Source organism: Ambystoma mexicanum, chromosome 4q (assembly GCF_040938575.1).
Source record: "Ambystoma mexicanum isolate Mex_15411 chromosome 4q, UKY_AmexF1_1, whole genome shotgun sequence".
In the NCBI taxonomy this organism is placed as follows: Eukaryota; Metazoa; Chordata; class Amphibia; order Caudata; family Ambystomatidae; genus Ambystoma; species Ambystoma mexicanum.
In genome coordinates, this window is record NC_090928.1 from 1,241,731,708 (window position 1) to 1,241,749,036 (window position 17,329).

General features: G+C 47.7%; 1 protein-coding gene across 3 annotated transcripts in view; it reads right to left on the reverse strand.

Moving 5' to 3' along the window:
* Positions 1 to 17,329, reverse strand: part of LRRC73 (leucine rich repeat containing 73) — a 206,615-nt gene that overhangs the window by 93,127 nt on the left and 96,159 nt on the right. For all 3 annotated transcript variants that reach the window (XM_069608814.1, XM_069608813.1, XM_069608812.1), the window contains exon 4: positions 12,798 to 12,898. In XM_069608814.1, the coding sequence (XP_069464915.1) occupies positions 12,798 to 12,898 (101 nt within the window). The remainder of the gene's footprint in view (positions 1 to 12,797; positions 12,899 to 17,329) is intronic.

Consider the following 17,329-nt stretch of genomic DNA (forward strand, 5'->3'; position numbering starts at 1 on the left):
ATTTGGCATAGAGAGAGTGTGTACGTAATCGCTGCAGTACAGAGCGAACGTGTTGGATATGTTGGGTGAGGGAATCCGAGAAGATCAAGATGTCATCTAAGTAGATCACGACATAGCAATCTAGTACATCTCCGAAAATATCATTAACAAAATGTTGGAATGTAGCTGGAGCATTGCAAAGTCCAAAGGGCATGACGCAATACTCATATAGTCCAAACTTTGTTTTGAAAGCGGTTTTCCACTCATCCCCGCTTCGTATCCTCACCAAATTATATGCCCCTCTAAGATCCAATTTGGTAAAAATAGTGGATGATGTCATCTTATCAAGCAACTCCGTTATGAGGGGCAATGGGTACTGGTTCTTGACTGTTACCTTGTTTAAGGCTCTGTAATCCACGCAAGGGCGTAGATCCCCTTCTTTTTTCGGTACGAAGAAGATAGGTGAGGCAGCAGGGGACCGGGAAGGTCGAATATGTCCCAGAAGCAATGCCTTCTCCACATACTCTTTCAAGTGTTCTTCTTCGTTTCGGGTCAGAGAGTAAACACGACCATGAGGTACTACTGCCCCAGGTACCAAATCAATGGGACAATCATAACAACGATGCGGAGGGAGTTTTTCTGATAACCCTTTGTCAAACACATCGGAAAAGTCTTGGTATACTGCTGGTAGTTCGGGATTAGAGTCTCCCAGCGTGGCATTAACAGAGGAGATGTTAGATACCAAAGCCAAACAGGGAGACGAAGGTGTCGCACCGGGGCTTCGAGAACAATGTTGGGTACAGAACGCAGAAGCAAAATGAACTGTTTGTTTAACCCAATCAATAATTGGGTTATGAGTCCGGAGCCAAGAAAGACCAAGAATGATCCCGAATTGCGGGGCTGAAATAAGGTCGAAAACTATTTGCTCAATGTGTTCTCCCGAGGTAGACATGCGAAGTGGGACAGTCTGTTCCGTTATCCATCCGGACACCAGATGAGAACCATCCACTGCGTGTACTTCCTCAGGTGTAGTTTTCGGAACCACAGGTATACCATAGTGTTGAGCTAATTGTATGTCCATATAGTTTCCACTAGCCCCCGAATCGATCATAACTGGACTGGTGAAGGCCTCAACACCCGGGAGGACGAAACGCATGGCAAGATAGACGTGTGAGGAGGAAGGGTACTGGTCCGAGCCATCCATATTGCGACTCATCCTTAGGGCTCGATTTAAGGACGAGTCCTGGCGTTTCCCGCTACCTTAACAGGTCTCTTGGGACATGCACGAATGAAATGGCCGGATTGACCGCAATAGAAACACAGGTTGTTAACCATACGTCGTTCTCGTTCTGTTTTGGTTAAGGGACCTCTGATGGCCCCTATTTGCATTGGCTCGGTTTCTCCTGAGGGAGTAGCAGGAGTTGTTTCTGCTTTGACTGAGAAGCGAAGGTCAGGAACACGCCGTTCGCCACGTCTTTGCCGTAGCCGAGCGTCAACTTGTAGGACCAAGTCCAACAGTTCCGGGAAGCCCGTTGGTAAAGCTGGTACCACTGATAAGGAGTCTTTCAACTCATCCGAAAGACCCTTATAGAAGACAGCTGCCTTCTTCTGTTCGGGCCAGGTGGTTTCTGCTGCCAATTGGTTAAAGCGAGTGAGGTAAGACAGAAGATCTGATTTGCCTTGACTGATAGCAAGGAATTCAAGGTCTGAGGTTTGTGCCTTGTAACGCATATCAAATACGCTATTCATAGACTGAATAAGGGCATCAAAGTTATATAGGGCTGGATCATTGGCTTCGAGTAAAGGGTTAGCCCAAGCCGCCGCTGTTCCTCCCAGATGGGAAAGGAGAAACGCTGCTTTGGTAACAGCGTCAGGAAATGCCAATGGTCGACAAAGAAAATGTAAACGGCATTGATTGACAAAGGTCCGATAAGTCTTAGGATCTCCATAGAAGCGTTCTGGAGGGGCCAAAGGGAAAGGTCCAGGAAGCACAATGGGTGCAGACGATTGTGCCTGGGGTACAGGAGGGGCTGCTGCAGCAGCGGCATCACCGAACTCCTCATCGGGGGGTAAGGGCTGCACAAAACTCTGTAGCACATCCATACGTTGATGGAGAGTCGCATTAGCAGATGCCATATCGGTGCGTAAGGTCGCAAAGGCTTGTATCAAAGCCGCCATTGGATCCGCTCCCGTTTCCATAACCGATAGGCAAAAGTAATAGGCTCCTAAATCTGTCACAACTTTTACGCAATAGGAAAAGGATACAGATTTTTAAAGGATACAAGATCAGCCTCCGCTTAGGGAACCTCTTCACTCTGGGATAACCTGGATTATAACCAAGATGGTTCTGGGATATCTTGAAACGTGATTTTGCACAAGACTTTCCCCCCAAGAGCGCAGCCTGTAGAAGGTAGTAACTAACAGGCCAGGGGCTTAAGTGGAAAGGCAGGAGCAGCGACAACAGAGCTAGAGGAACAAAGAAAAGGATAGTTTAAGATAGCAGCCAAAGGTACAAAATACAATACTTGTTCCCTTCTTGACCCCTCTTACCTGCTTAGATAGGTAGGAAGTCCCGTAACCTGAAAGTGTGTAGTAGGAGGTTGGCTTGATGGTAGAAAATGGAAGTCCCAGTAGAAGAAAGTTTGTGCAAAGATCCACCTAACCCGAACGGCACGAGGGCGCGTCTAATAGTGTCCAAAATAAACCCCAAATATAAACAGCAAAGCGTCCCAAATCCAGGGAGTGACCAGCAGAAACAGGAGAGCGTCCGTTTGGTCACTTCAGTGTGTAGAGCGTTGTCTTCTTGTGAGCAGCGCCGTGTATTTTCCTGTGGTAAAGAGTTCGTATACTTTCTGTGTAGGAAGTAGGCAAAGAACAAATCCAAAATACAAGCCAGGAGTTCGTTAACCAGGGGGAAACAACCGAGGGAGCCAGGAGCCAGAAATCGAGGGAAAAGACGTCAGAATAATCCTTGATACAAAGCCGGGTCAGGAATCAGATAACAGGAAGATAACCGTAGGTAATCGTAGATCGAGTACTCGAACTGAATAGTCAGTTTTAGGAGCACCCGTTACAAGGACACGCCACACTAAGTACTGGGATCTGTTTCAGAACGCAAGTCACGTTGTGGGCGTTTCCCGTGACTGCGAGCCGAAGGAATTCTGGACCTTGTAGTGCGGCGGATTCCGTGGGCTGAAAACAGTCTCCAGGGCAGTTTCCAACTGGAAGTAGATATCTGCAAGTGTCTTGAAATAGGAATGCGGGGCATGACACTAGGTTCCCGCGCTGCAGGAGCCTTGCAACAACGGCAATGGTTGTATTTTATAGTTTTATGACCTACTATGTTTTGACAACATCTTTTTATGGTGATATTGTATTTATGTATTTTTGGGCTTTTATGGATGAACTTCAAATGAAACTGAACTTGACTGCTAATTACAATATTGTATTGCTAGGCAATATCCTGTGGCACTGGGAGCAATATTGTGTGGGAAAGCAAATCCCATCAGACCGACAGTAAAACCGCCTGGTAAGGGGATAGTCTGTGCACAGAGAACAATACTGTGTGGAGGCAAAATCCTTTGGGACCGAAATTCTCAGCACACAATACTGCCATGCAGGGCATAGACCACGAACGCCATACAGGGTACTATCCGAAATGGCACCATGGATCTGTTGCTCTCGACTTGGCACAACGTCTAAAATTCTCAAAACGTGCTACTGAACCATGTCATAACTAAAGCAATCCACTCCTAACTCTTGCATCACACAGCTCTCTGATCACAAAGTGACTAGCCACACGCTCTCCCACAATAGCCAACTTCCTAGGTCTCTCTCTCTCTCTCTCTCAACGGCTTCACTCCCAATGAACAGTCATCTAAACAAAGTAACATTTATTTATTTAAATTTATATAGCGCGCAAGTAACCCATGGGCATTGAGGCGCTGTTACTTGCAAGAGCTTAGTTACAGGCAAAGAGGCATTCAGCAGTACATTATGTATTCAACAGGCATAGAGCTGCTATTTTGGTTGGTACAGTTGGTCATTAAAAACAGTTTATGCACTGGAACATAAGAGATGTATTCAACTGGTGCGAGGAATCTTATGTGAATAAGATGGTTTTTATGGATTTGCAGAAGGTGCAAAGGGAGGCCTCATCTCGGATTATAGGAGGTAGGGCGTTCCAGTGAGTGGGTGCGAGATATGGGAAGCTGGAACCGCCAGCTCTGGCTTTTTTTACTAATGGCACAGAAAGCATGTTAGTATATGGTGATCTGGTTGGCCTCGTAGAAGAGACGGGGTGGATCCTTTGGGAGAGGTAGTCGGGGGCAGTAAGGTGAAAGCACTTGTGAGTCAGTGTCAGCGTTTTGAAGATGATCCTTTCTTTTATTTGGAGCCAGTGTGCTCGTTTTCTGGCTTCCGAGATGTGTTCTCTTTTGGCAATGCCTTGGGCTGCCCGGAGAGCGCTATTCTGCATGATTTGTAACCTCTCTAGGTTTTTGTTGGATGTACCTAGGAAGAGTACATTACAATAGTCAAGCCTAGATCCAGTGATGGCTCTGGCTATGTTAGTGCAGTTCTCTATGCAGCTGCAGAGGCTATAGCGTTGACTTGTTTATCCATGGATAGGTTGGAATCTAAGTAGACTCCAAGGATTTTGACTGATTCTGAGACAGGTATTTTGATGGAGTTTATGGTGAAATGACTGAACTGGGAGTCTAGATTTTTCAGCGTGTCGGGTAAGCCTACCAGGAGGAGTTCAGTCTTGTCTGAGTTGAGGCATAGTCCATTGTCTGCCATCCAGGCTTGGATGGTGTTGTAGAGGTTGTTGAGGGTCATGGAGTCAGTGTCGTAGTTGCCAGTGAGGGTGAGGAGGATCTGTGTGTCATCAGCGTAGTTGGTGTATGAAATGCCCATGGCGTCAAGTATGAGAAAAAGGGGTCGTGTGAAGATGTTGTAGAGGGTGGGTGAGAGGCAGGAGCCTTGGGGCACACCACAGAGTATGATAGTAGGTGAGGCGGATGCTAGGTCCGAGAATACTTGCATGGTTCTGTCTTGTAAGAAGGAAGTGATCCATGCTGTGGCTTCAGGGGAAAATTTGGCCGTAGAGGAGAGGTGGTGGCATAGGACGTCATGATCCACGAGGTCGAAAGCCGCGGATAGGTCAAGAAGTAGGAGAAGTGCTGGTTTGCCCATGTCTCTGGCATCGTCCATTTGGTTTTTCAGGTCAAGTAGGGCGGTTTCGGTCCCGTGTCTGGGGCGGAAGCCTGATTGTCGGAGTCCTAGGAGTTTGTTCTCTTCAATGAAGTGTTGAACCTGCAGGTAGGCTGCTTTGTCCAGTATTTTGAGGAGGAAGGGGACAGTGGTGATGGGTCTATAGTTGTTGGGGGAGGTGGGGTCGAGGGTAGGTTTTTTTAGGAGAGGGCAGACCCAGGCTTCCTTGAGGGAGGCAGGGACTTTCCCTGTAGCAAAGTAGGCGTTTACAAAGGCTGTAAGGAAGGGAGCTAATGCTTCGGCGCAGTCTTTGATAATGGTGGCTGGGCATACATCACCTTTGCAATTGGAGGGTTTGATGTTCCTCATTATGTTGGTGATGTCTTTTTCTAGAATGGGTTTGAATGAAAAGGGTTGGGGGGGGTCCGGGGCTGGTGGTGGGACAGGGGTGTGTGTGTTGGGTAGGGCTTGCTTGGTGGCTAGTATTTTGTTTTGGAGCAGACTCAGTTTATTTTTCATGGCTGCTTGTATATCATCGCACCAGGCCTTGTCTTTGGTGAAGTTCTGGGGGGCAGGCGCGGGTGTCTCTAGCTCCCTGAAAATGGCAAAGATTTCTTTAGTGCTGGATTGGGCTTCAGAGATTCTGGATTCAAAGGATTTGGCCTTAGCTAGGGTGATTGCTTTTTTATATCTAGTGGAGCATGATTTAAAAGTCATCTTGTCTTTATCAGAAGAACAAGTTACTTCTTACCTTGTAACGTTCTTTCGACGGGATGTTCCTCCGACGTATTCCTCATCTTAGATATATCCTTCCAGCTCTGCTGGCCTCGGAAAATTTTTTCTCCAGAGGGCGCTGCGCGTCGACGTCCCTCGAGTCGATGTCCTTCGACAGCCGCCGTATCGACGCTCGACGTCATCCTGCCTATAAAGGCCGCGCGCAGCGTCCGTTGCTCAGTTCCGTTTTGTAGCCCACAGTATTACTGTCTGGACTAGGCTAATCACCCTGAAGGAGCGTAAGCTGCAAGAACAAGGGAAGTAGAACTGCGGGGATGGATGGGAGGGTCGATGAGGAATACGTCGGAGGAACATCCCGTCGAAAGAACGTTACAAGGTAAGAAGTAACTTGTTCTTCGAAGGGATTGTGTCCTCCGACGTATTCCTCATCTTAGATAGGCTCCCATAGCAGTATTCTATATTCGGAGGAGGGAGTACTGACTTCACGCTGTCTTCTATTGATGAATAGAATGCAGTACAGCCCTTCCAAACCTAGTCTCTTGACTAGAGGAGGAATCCAGATTGTAAAAACGTGTAAAGGTATGGACAGACGACCATGTAGCGGCCGCACATATATCTTTAATCGGCACGCCTCTTTTGAGGGCCGATGAAGCTGCAATACCTCTGGTCGAATGAGCCCTAAGGTTTTGAGGGGGCTCTTTCCCTGCCAGTTTATAACATTCCAGAATGGCTAGAATGATCCATCTGGAAATGGTCTGCTTAGTTATTGGTAACCCCAGCTTGTGACCTGCGTAACCTACAAACAGCTGGTCTGCCTGTCTTATCCTGGCTAGTCTACTAATGTAAAAACTTAAAACCCTCCTAGGGTCTAGTCTGTGTAACCTCTCTTCCTCTTTTCCCGGGTGAGGAAGAGGATAGAAAGATGGTAGGGTAATCTTCTGAGAGATATGGAATTCAGAAACTACCTTTGGGAGGAAATTAGGCTTCACTTGCAGGACAACTTTGTCTTTGTGAAAGATTGTATGAGGGGGTTTACAAGAAAGAGCTTGTAATTCGCTCACCCTTCTAGCAGATGTAAGTGCTATTAATAAAACAGTCTTAAGGGTAAGGAATCTTAACGAACAAGAATGGAGAGGTTCGAAAGGTGTACCCATCAGGAAAGTTAGTACTAAGTTTAAATCCCATAGGGGAACTTGGAATGGTCTTGGGGGATAAACATTGGTTAACCCCTTTAGAAACTGTATTACCAAGGGTAATTTGAAATAGGATGGTTCCTCCGCAGTACGCTTAAAGATAAATAGCGCTGCGAGATAGCCCTGAATGGTGCCAACTTGAAGGCCTGAATTTGCCAAATATAGTAGGAAGGACAAAACCATTGGTGTACCACATGAAAATGGGTCGATATTCTGTTCTCTACACCAGCTGCAAAATCTGTTCCAACGGCAGCGGTATAAAGACTTTGTTGCTGGCCTCCTTGCCGAAAGCAACACCTCCATAACATCATCAGGGAGGTCCCAATCCTTGTACCTCAGCCGTTCAGAAGCCAAGCGTGAAGGTTGAGGGTTTTGATGTCTGGATGGAGAACCTGACCTCCCTTCTGTGAGAGTAGGTTCTCTCTGAGCGGAAGTCGAATTGGAGGGCAGATGGACAAGTCTAGAAGGTCCGGGTACCACGTTCTCCTGGCCCAATCCGGGGCAATTAGGATCATGGTTCGCCGGAATCTTCTCAACCTCCTGATCATTTGAGGAATGACAGGGACCGGTGGGAACGCGTACAGAAGCGGAAACTCCCAGTCCACTATGAACGCGTCTCCCAGAGCTCCTCTCGGAGGAAATTCCCTTGAGCAGAACAGGTCGCATTTCCTGTTTAGGCTGGTGGCGAACAGATCTACCTGAGGGGTTCCCCAAAGGGCGAAGATCTCTTGAAGGACTTCCTGAGCTAGCTCCCACTCGTGGGAGACTGTGTTCTGCCTGCTCAGAGCGTCCGCTGTCAAGTTCTTCTCTCCGGCTAGGTGAACTGCCAATAGAGAGATTCCTTCTTGGATTGCCCAAAACCAGAGCTGCATCGCCTCTCTGCACAGGGGTAGTGATCCTACGCCTCCTCTTTTGTTGAGGTAGTGCATGGCCACCGTGTTGTCCGTCATTATCAGGACGTTCTTCCCTTGTACAGCTGGCAGGAAAGCCTTCAACGCAAGTCTGATGGCTCTCAGCTCTAACAGGTTGATGTGTAGTCTGGACTCCGATGGAGACCAACGACCGCTGATGGTCAAGTCGTTGGCGTGGGCTCCCCACCCCGTGAGTGAGGCATCCGTGACTACTGTTATCTCCGGCCAGGGTTGCCAAAACTGTTCTCCTTTCAGAATGTTCTCCTGACAGGCCCACCACTGAAGGTCTCGAGCCACCCTGCCGGGAACCTGAAGAAGATCTGTCATTCTCCCCGAGAATTGTGACCACTGAGTCCTCAGTGCCCACTGGAGGGATCTCATTCTCAGGCGAGCATCTGGCACAAGGAAAATGCAGGATGCCATGAGGCCTAGCAACCTCAAAAAGTCGAAGGCTGGGAGACGTTGGGCATGTTGGAACTTGGTAACCATCTGTAGAATATCTTGAGCCCTCACCTCTGGTGGCGAGGCTTTTCCCAGGGAAGTATCCAGGATCGCTCCTATGAACTGGAGTCTCTGCGATGGTATCATTTGAGACTTCTTTAAATTGAGGGAGAAGCCCAGTTTGTGAAGGGAGTAGCACACGTGATTTAGCTGGATCTGAGCTTGCTCCGGAGAAACAGCCCTGATCAGCCAATCGTCCAGGTAGGGGTAGACGTGAATCCCTTCCCTCCTTAGACTTGCAGCCACTACCGACATTAACTTGGTGAAGACCCTCGGGGCGGAGGTCAGCCCAAATGGCAGTACTCGAAATTGATAGTGAGAGTTGCCAATTGCGAACCTCAGGTATTTCCTGTGTTTGAGATGGATAGGCACATGGAAATAAGCGTCCTGAAGGTCCAGAGATACCAACCAGTCCTGAAACTGAAGGGCCTGGAGGATCTGAGAAAGAGTGACCATCTTGAATTTGTCTTTCCTGAGGAATTTGTTCAATTCTCGCAAGTCCAAGATGGGTCTCAGTCCTCCGTCTTTCTTCGGAATGAGAAAGTAAGGGGAATACCAGCCCTTGTTCCTCTCCGCTACAGGTACCGGTTCTATGGCACCTTTCTCTAGCAGGTCCAAAATTTCCTGCAAGAGGAGCGGATCTGGAGCTTTCTGAGAGCTGATCCCCGGTGGATGACTCTGAGGTATACGTAGGAAAGGCAGGCAGTAACCTTGGGCGACTGTTTCCAATGCCCAAGCATCTGACGTGATAGCCTGCCATACCGTCAGATGTTGTGTCAACCTGCCTCCTACAGGTGTCCTGTGAGGGGAGTCCTAGGAGTGGTTTTGGGGCGGCTGATGCAGATGCCGATGGTAAAGAGGCACCTGCTGTTGCTGCGGCTTTAGAATATCTACCCCGTCCACCTCGGGTAGTTCTTCTTTGACCCCTTTGAGCCGGTCGTCCTCTACCTCTTCCGAATGCGGAGTAGAAGCGAAAGGACTTGCCCCTCGCAGAGGTTCCCGTGGGACGAAAAGGAGTCTGACGGATTGCAGCTCCTAGGGATTTTGCTGCTGCTTTTGAAGTTTGCAGTTTCTCTAAACTGTCATCCGCCTTTTTCCCGAACAAAGAAGAGCCATCAAATGGCATGTTCAAGAGCCTGGCTTGCACATCTGGGGCAAAACCCGACTTTCTCAACCAAGCGAACCTCCTGGTTGATGTACTTGCCGCCATTGCTCTGCTGATACTGTCAGCCGAATCAATGCCCGTCTGGAGGGATTCGCACATAGCGTCTTTACCGTCCTGTATAATATTCAGGAACGCATCCCTTTCTTCTCCCTCCGGGATGCAGTCAGCCACTGTAGAAGCACACTCCCAAAGTGTATGGCTGAACCTAGCAAGGGTGCAAGTAGCATTAACAGACTTTAACGCCATGCTACATGCTGAAAAGACTTTCTTTGCCATAGCATCATATTTTTTATCGTCCCTGTCCTGTGGGACTGTAGGATAAGCCGTCTTGACATCGGTAAAGGATGCTGCTTGTACCACCAGACTTTCTGGGGATGGATGTTTAGACAAGAACTCTGGGTCTGTGGAAGATACCCTGTACTTTGCAGACAGTTTTTTATTTACTGCTGGTATTACATCTGGGGTTTCCCAGTTTGTCATGATCTTTCTCTGAAGAGCTTTATGAAAGGGCACCACTGGATCCTCTTGTGGGCCTTTGTCAAGAATATCCGTGAGGTCATCTTGCTGGAAAGATTGTGAAGGTGTAGACCACCCCATGAACTCTGTAATCCTGGCCATTAAGGCTCTGTAGGGGGTTTCAGCATGCTCCCCCGGGTCTGGCTTAGCAAAATCCACCTCAGGGGAAGTGTCTAACCCACTTGCCTCATGTAAAGAATCATGAAGATCCTTTAATCTGCGCTCTTCAGAGGAAAATTCCTCTCTAACTGGGGTTACAGGTCCCTGTAACTCAAATGTGTCTTGTTCAGACAAATCACCCTCTTCTAAAATTGAGGATATAGTTCTCAATTGTTCTGAACTCATAAAGGGAGTAAATCCCATTTCCAAGGCAGAGGGTGCCGAACTTGTCATTATTGGCCTCGAGAACGTCGATGTCGTCGACGCCGAAGGCTTCGAGCGTGGCGTCGAAAACAGAGGTGGAGGCCTCGAGGACCTCGACAGAATTGGAATTCTACTCGACAATATCGACGCCATCGACGTCGAGGGCCTGGGGATCGTCACTGGATGTGTGGTCACCGTGACTTTTCTCGGTGTCGACGCCCGTGTCGAGGCCGGCGTCGAGTCGACAGACCCGTGTGTCGAAGGTCCCTTCGACAACGGCGTCGAAGACATCGACCTCGACGGAACCTTCGTTGACGGCGTCGACGGAACCTTCGAGGAAGGTTTGGAGGTCATAGTCCTACTCGAGGGTTCGAGACGCGCTCGAGAGGTTTCTTTCGCCGGGTACTGCGACTCGCGGCGTTTTTGACCGTCGGGTCTTTCGACCAGAGCATCGCTCTCGGCAGTCTTCGAGGGGGTCGAGGCCGCTTTCTCGAAGACGCTCATCATATTTTTCCTGAATTCCTCCCATTCAGCCCGTGAACTATGTTTCGTGGGGCAAGGGATTCTTTTTGGCGAAACAGAGGAAGAGGAAGACGGAGAAGGGGATCTTCGACGTCTCCTCTTCGAGTGCTTCGATCTCGAGGAGTGATGAGACCCACTCCGAGACCTGGAGCGTGAATGGTGACGAGGAGACGAATGTCTCGACTTCGTCGACGAAGAAGAAGCTTTAAAAGTCTTACCTTTCTCCAGCTTCCCCCTACGCTCCTTCAGGGCCTTAGCTGTCATGGACATACAGTCCTCGCACTCCGAACAATGGTGTTCGGCTCCCAAGCACCACAGACAATTTCTGTGAGGATCGGTCAACGACATCTTTTTCCCACAATCTCGACATTTTTTGAAGCCGGATCGAGGAGTTGTCGGTTCCGACGAGGAAGCCATCAAGTACGGATCGAATAACTCGAGGTAAATAGGTATTATCTGACTAAGAACTGAGCAACGGTATTCCGAGGCACCGAGTAGCGCGGAAAAACGGAACTGAACAACGGAAGCTGCGCGCGGCCTTTATAGGCAGGATGACGTCGAGCGTCGATACGGCGGCTGTCGAAGGACATCGACTCGAGGGACGTCGACGCGCAGCGCCCTCTGGAGAAAAATTTTTCCGAGGCCAGCAGAGCTGGAAGGATATATCTAAGATGAGGAATACGTCGGAGGACACAATCCCTTCGAATGAGACATTTGCCACTGAGTGAGAGCATCCTTTTTTTCAGTGCGGAGTGCGAGGAGGTCTGGGGTGAACCAGGAGTTGGAATGGGTGGTGGGTTTGGATTTACAGGGTTTACGGGGGGCAATGGAGTTAATGGCTGCTTTGATGGCAGCTTCGTAGGCTGTTGCGAGTTGTTTCTGGGTCTGTGGAGAAAGGGGGTCTGAAGGCTGGGCCTTGGAGGAAAGGCAGTAGCCTTTCCTTAGTGAGTTGGCGGGAGCTTCTGGTGAGGCAGGGTGGCAGTGGTTGGGGTGGGGGGGGGTGGTGAGGATGCTGAAAGTGATGATGTGGTGGTCTGACCATGGGGTGGGAAGGTTTCCAGTGATGATGAGTGGGCTGTTACGTTGCGCAATCCAGTCAAGGGTTCTGCCCTGGGCGTGGGTTGGGCTAAAGATGGTGTTGTTGTAGCCCAGAGCCTTGAGGGCTGAGTCAAGAGATTTGGCTGCTGGGTCCTTCCTGTCCAGGAGACCTAGGTTAACATCCCCCAGGAGAATGGCTTGAGATTGTTTCTTGAGATTGTCAGAGAGGAGGTGGATGAGAGAGGCTTGGAAGTCACCTGTTGGGCCTGGGGGGCGGTAGACAATGTGGACAGCAATGGTACATTGGGGAGATAGGTTAATTTTTACTTGGAGGTAGTCACTGTTGTGCAGGGATTTCTCTACCTTCCTGATAGAAAGGCAGTCTTTGGCAATAATTGATACACCTCCCCCTTTGGATATACTAGTCCTTTCTCGTTCTCCATGCCCATCCCCACCCCGCCCTTCTATGCGCTTAGATGTTTTGTGTGCGCTCAATGATGCAGACATAATTGCCAGTTTTCTTGCAGTTTATGAGCCATTACTGCTCAGTTCCTCATTCCCAAGTTCACCCATACGCTACCCCCTCAGATATTGCATCACTATAAGCAAACCACATTCATTCCGGCCTCATTAGGTAGAACAATGTCGCGGCTGAATTACTTGTGCTGACTTGTTTGTAAGACCAGTTCCCTCCAGGTCTAAGACTTCCAGGGTCCGACTGGATGCCACAGCCACGGCCAGCATTCCCGCAATGTGGTCACCTGGAGGAAAGGAAGACAGGGCCATAAAATAATCAGTGTGACATCGGACAACACTGTGTCAAGACAAAAGTAGGATTTTTGGCATGGAAAAAAAAAACATTATTAAGACAATAAACAAAGAAAACATACAAATATCCAGTCACATTAAAGGACACATGCTGTAATGTTTCACAACCATATTTTTTTAAGTGTTGTATTGGTTAAAACAATAACCTTTAACAATGCACCACTAATTAATAATGTAGTACTAACAGAAGCAAAAGATAAATAAAACCTGCAACAAAAGAGTTAAAACAGTTAACACAAAAATGTAAAACATCTGACCTAAATTAAAACCTCAAGATTCCACATCTATTAATAAATTAATTTCCTTTGGGCATAGTAATTCTCATAAATTCAATATGTTTACCAAATTCATCACCGCTATCACCGTAGAAGTGGTGCGGCCAGCCAAGCAAAGTTCCCACAAATGTAAAATGCCTGTTCTCTCAAAGCAATCGATATGATTCCACAAGGCCTTGGCCCATTTGTATGACAGCGCGATGCATTCTGTCAACAGGCGTTTTAATGTTTTTCTCTCTGGCCTTACTCGACAACATCTACAATAAATATGCTCAGTATTCTCGACGCCATACCCTAGCAAGATTTCTATGGTATGCAAAATATTCCAGCGAAATCTTAGGAAACTGGTTCTGAACTCCCCTATCAGGATAGATCCCCAGAAACGGGGCCAAGGTGCCCCTTTTCCTATGTTCATCATGGAGATGCATCATGGAGGGGTACGCATGGAAGCTTCAATTGTTTGGATCCAATCCGAATCAAGCAAGGATTTCTTAACTCCGCCAGGATTTCCTACCAGCTCTTAAAGAGAGCTTCCCATATCTAAGAGATGCTGGATACAGTAGTCTGCCCAATCTGACAAAATCTTTGAGCCCCGGTCGTGAAAAACCAAATTAAGGTCTGGATAAAGTGATGCACCTTTCGCAAACCAAAATTGTCCGGTTATTGTCAGATGCTTCCATTGGTTCCAGTTGATAGATCATAGACTTCAGTTCCATATAGGATTTTCGAGACCACATTTAAATCATAAAAACGAATACAAGGTGTGGCAGAAAATGTCCTGAATTTTGAGTCCATTCTTTGTAATTGATTAGCCAGCCCTGCGGCTTTAGATTGAAACCAATTCTTAGAGGTAATGCCTGATTGTTTTGAATTGATCAGGAAGCCCAGAATCCACCATCTGCACCCTTTCCCCTCGAACATCCCAAGAAAAGGAAGATCTTTTCCTAGTATTGGAAAATTGGATCACTTTGGTCTTGGAAGGTTTAATGGTTAACGCATCTGCCTCCACAAAATCAAGACAACCCTCCAATAGGTGTTGCAGACCTATAGGTGTGCTGTCAAATATTAAAAAGTCATGGGCATAAGACAGCCAGAAGGACCAAGATGATGCAATTTCGGAGTTACCAAGCCCCTAGGTTGCAGATGTCTATTGATGTCTGCCATGTATAGATTGTAGAGCCAAGGAGCCAATACACAAACTTGCTGAACGCCCTTAGCTGTTCTAATAGGCCTAGGCAATTTACCTTGTCGATCTAAGCACACCTGAATTGTGGAGCTTTCATGCAAGCTTACCAGCAATCTCAGCAGACCCTCAGGAATAACCCACGACTGCAATTGTTGCCAAAGCAATGGGTGGTCGGCTGTGTCGAAGGCAGCCGTCAGGTCAACCAAGGCTATATAAACTGGATTTCTGTCTTTGGCCCATCCTGAATGTTGAATGCATTTTAAAATTGTGCATTGAGTCCCCATCCGTCGACGGAATCCTGTTTGCCACTTGCTAAGGATCCCTGTAGATGTAGCCCACTGCTCCAAATGCCCAACCAGTATGGAAGCAAATACTTTAGAGTCAGCATCCATCAACACTTGTGGGCGATAATTGCAGGGAGAATATTTAGCGCCCTTTTTGTATATGGGAATTACGTGAGCTTGGCTCCAGGTCACTGGAAATCTTTCCGTCCTAGTTATGTCCAAAAACCGGACTGTGAGTACCTCAGACCACAGCCTTGGATTAGATCTAAAAAGAAAATTTGACAGTTTGTTGGGCCCAGGAGCCCGGGAGAAACTCAAGCCCAGAATAACCTTCTCGACAACGTCACGACTAAATTATATTTCCCCGTCCTCCTTTGAGGGACTTTTACCAAGCCTAAAACTTAACAAGGGGGAATGAACCCGCGCATAAAATATTTAAAAGTGAGATACCCAGCCACTTCTCCCACTGCATTAACCATTCTCCCCGATCGTGAACCCGTCTGCGCACTGATTAATGCCCAAAACGCTCTAGAGATTTTAGTACCAAGTACTTTCAGAATTGACTCTACATCTAGTTGTAAGGTGAATGCTTTAGATGCTTGCTACCAGTTTTTTTATGACTGCCAAGCTTTATTTTTCCAGGATGATCTTCTTAGCCTGCGAGGTATTAGAATCACCCTTTATCCTCCGAACTAAAGTTCTTTGAATTTTCCTCCTGGCAACAAGCTGGTGATTATACGCATGTCGAAGAATCTTGGGCATTGAATTTGAATTCCCTGCACTAGAAAAGGCGACCCTAATAGCATCTTTTGCAAAGCAGTCAAAGTTGTCAGAGGCGAATAGCTCTGATCTACAAGCCAATGGGTTATCTGCCAAAAGATCTACAAAATAAATTGTTCACCAACCTTGCACGACTGGTGGTCCATTCTATGCGATTGCCCCGAGTATTCAGGACTAAGGACTCTCTAGCCATGCTGCTTACTACTGCCACACTGACTCCATTTGTCCAGGTGGGATGTGGAGAGGATGTCCCCCCTGACTGTACCATTCACAACCATCAACCCTAAGCTCAAAAGAGTGGTATCCCACATCTGGCCATGCTTTAATTTAGACTTGCATATGGTCGTAGTGGGCCCCAGATTAATGCGACCCTGACCATTCAGATAGCCAGAGTTTAAGCCGCCCCCCCCGCCCCACAAAATATGTTCCTTTGGCTCTCGATCAAACCAAACTAAAACAAAGATGGTACTAAGGTCCAAAGCCTCATTCAGTGGGCAAATTCCCACATGACAGTAGATGTTTAGGATGAGGATGTTAAATGAGGCCCGATGGCCATTTCTGACATGAGTCACCATTATTCCAAAGGTTATGGTTGAATTATGCAGCACCCAGAGATTCTGATCTGATTTAATTGCTGTTTACAAGCCCCCATAAGGACGTCCACTCTCGCCTTGGCGTGTCTCTTGAAATAAAGTCAAGTCTCGTTGGAAGGAAAGGAGGGATTGTTAGCCAAGTTTAATGGAAGATGATGAAAGTGTGTTGCCTACACATTCGGGACAGATTGTTATTATTGAAGAGATGGAAATTTCCGCTGGAATTAAAGAGCATGAACGTTAAACAGGTGTCATTTTCATCCAGAGGCTCCCCCGGGCTCACCCCGATGATATAGTTTGGGGTCAATCCCTGAAGCCATGACTAGTCACTGTTCTCTTCAGAGGCAAGAATCCTCCTCTTTAGCTTCAAGACCTGTTCCTCCATGGGTAATTCCATACCTTGATTAGGGCACTGGCCACCTTGCAAGGTCGATCTCATACTATGAGTGTGAATTCCCCCACCGACGACCTGCTCTGAACAGGGCGATTAATCAAAGCCCATGCATCATAATGAATCTTTTTCCTTTATCAGGGTGTCCCGCACTATCTTTGCATTTCGAGAAATCACTGCTCTATTGTGGCGCTGACGATCAAACAAGAACAACCTCGCTAGGTCGCTGGAAGTAATGCTAGTCAACGCTGGACTCTCCCGAAGGAGGTGCAAGATGTTCGCCCTATTCATGGTTATTTGGCATCTTTCAGGCAGCACACTTTCAATTAAAATGTTGTGGTGGTGCTCTGTCTCTTTCACTTCTTGATGAAGCTGCCGGTTAGAGAAGTTGGAATTGGCTAGTAAAGCTGGTCCCAGTTGATATCGTTCTTGAGCTCTCCCGTTTTCTTTTGCATTGTGTGAGGAGCTCCATGAACTTGCCAACTGTGATGGTACAGCTCCCCAAAGTGGCGCGAGTGGCATAAATGGCCCGGAAGGTTGTTTGAAATGGCGAGGCATTAGCAGCTGCGAGACAGCGGTATCACTTTGAATCTGGCCATGAGTATTGGTGGCCACCAAGTCCAGCACTTTATCGACAGCACAAAGGTCCTGGACAAGTGCCTGCGAGGTTGTCTGTAGAGCCCCTCTTGAACTGCTAAGAGGCAGACTCTTCTCCAATACCAGTCTTTTAGTAATCGTCAAGAGGTTTGAGCTCTCCATCTTCAAAGCAGACTTTCCTACAGATCCTGTATCACCCAAGGCAGTGTCATCCTTGGGGCATACTGGCGCGTCTCTAGATTGGGACAGCGCTGCCTT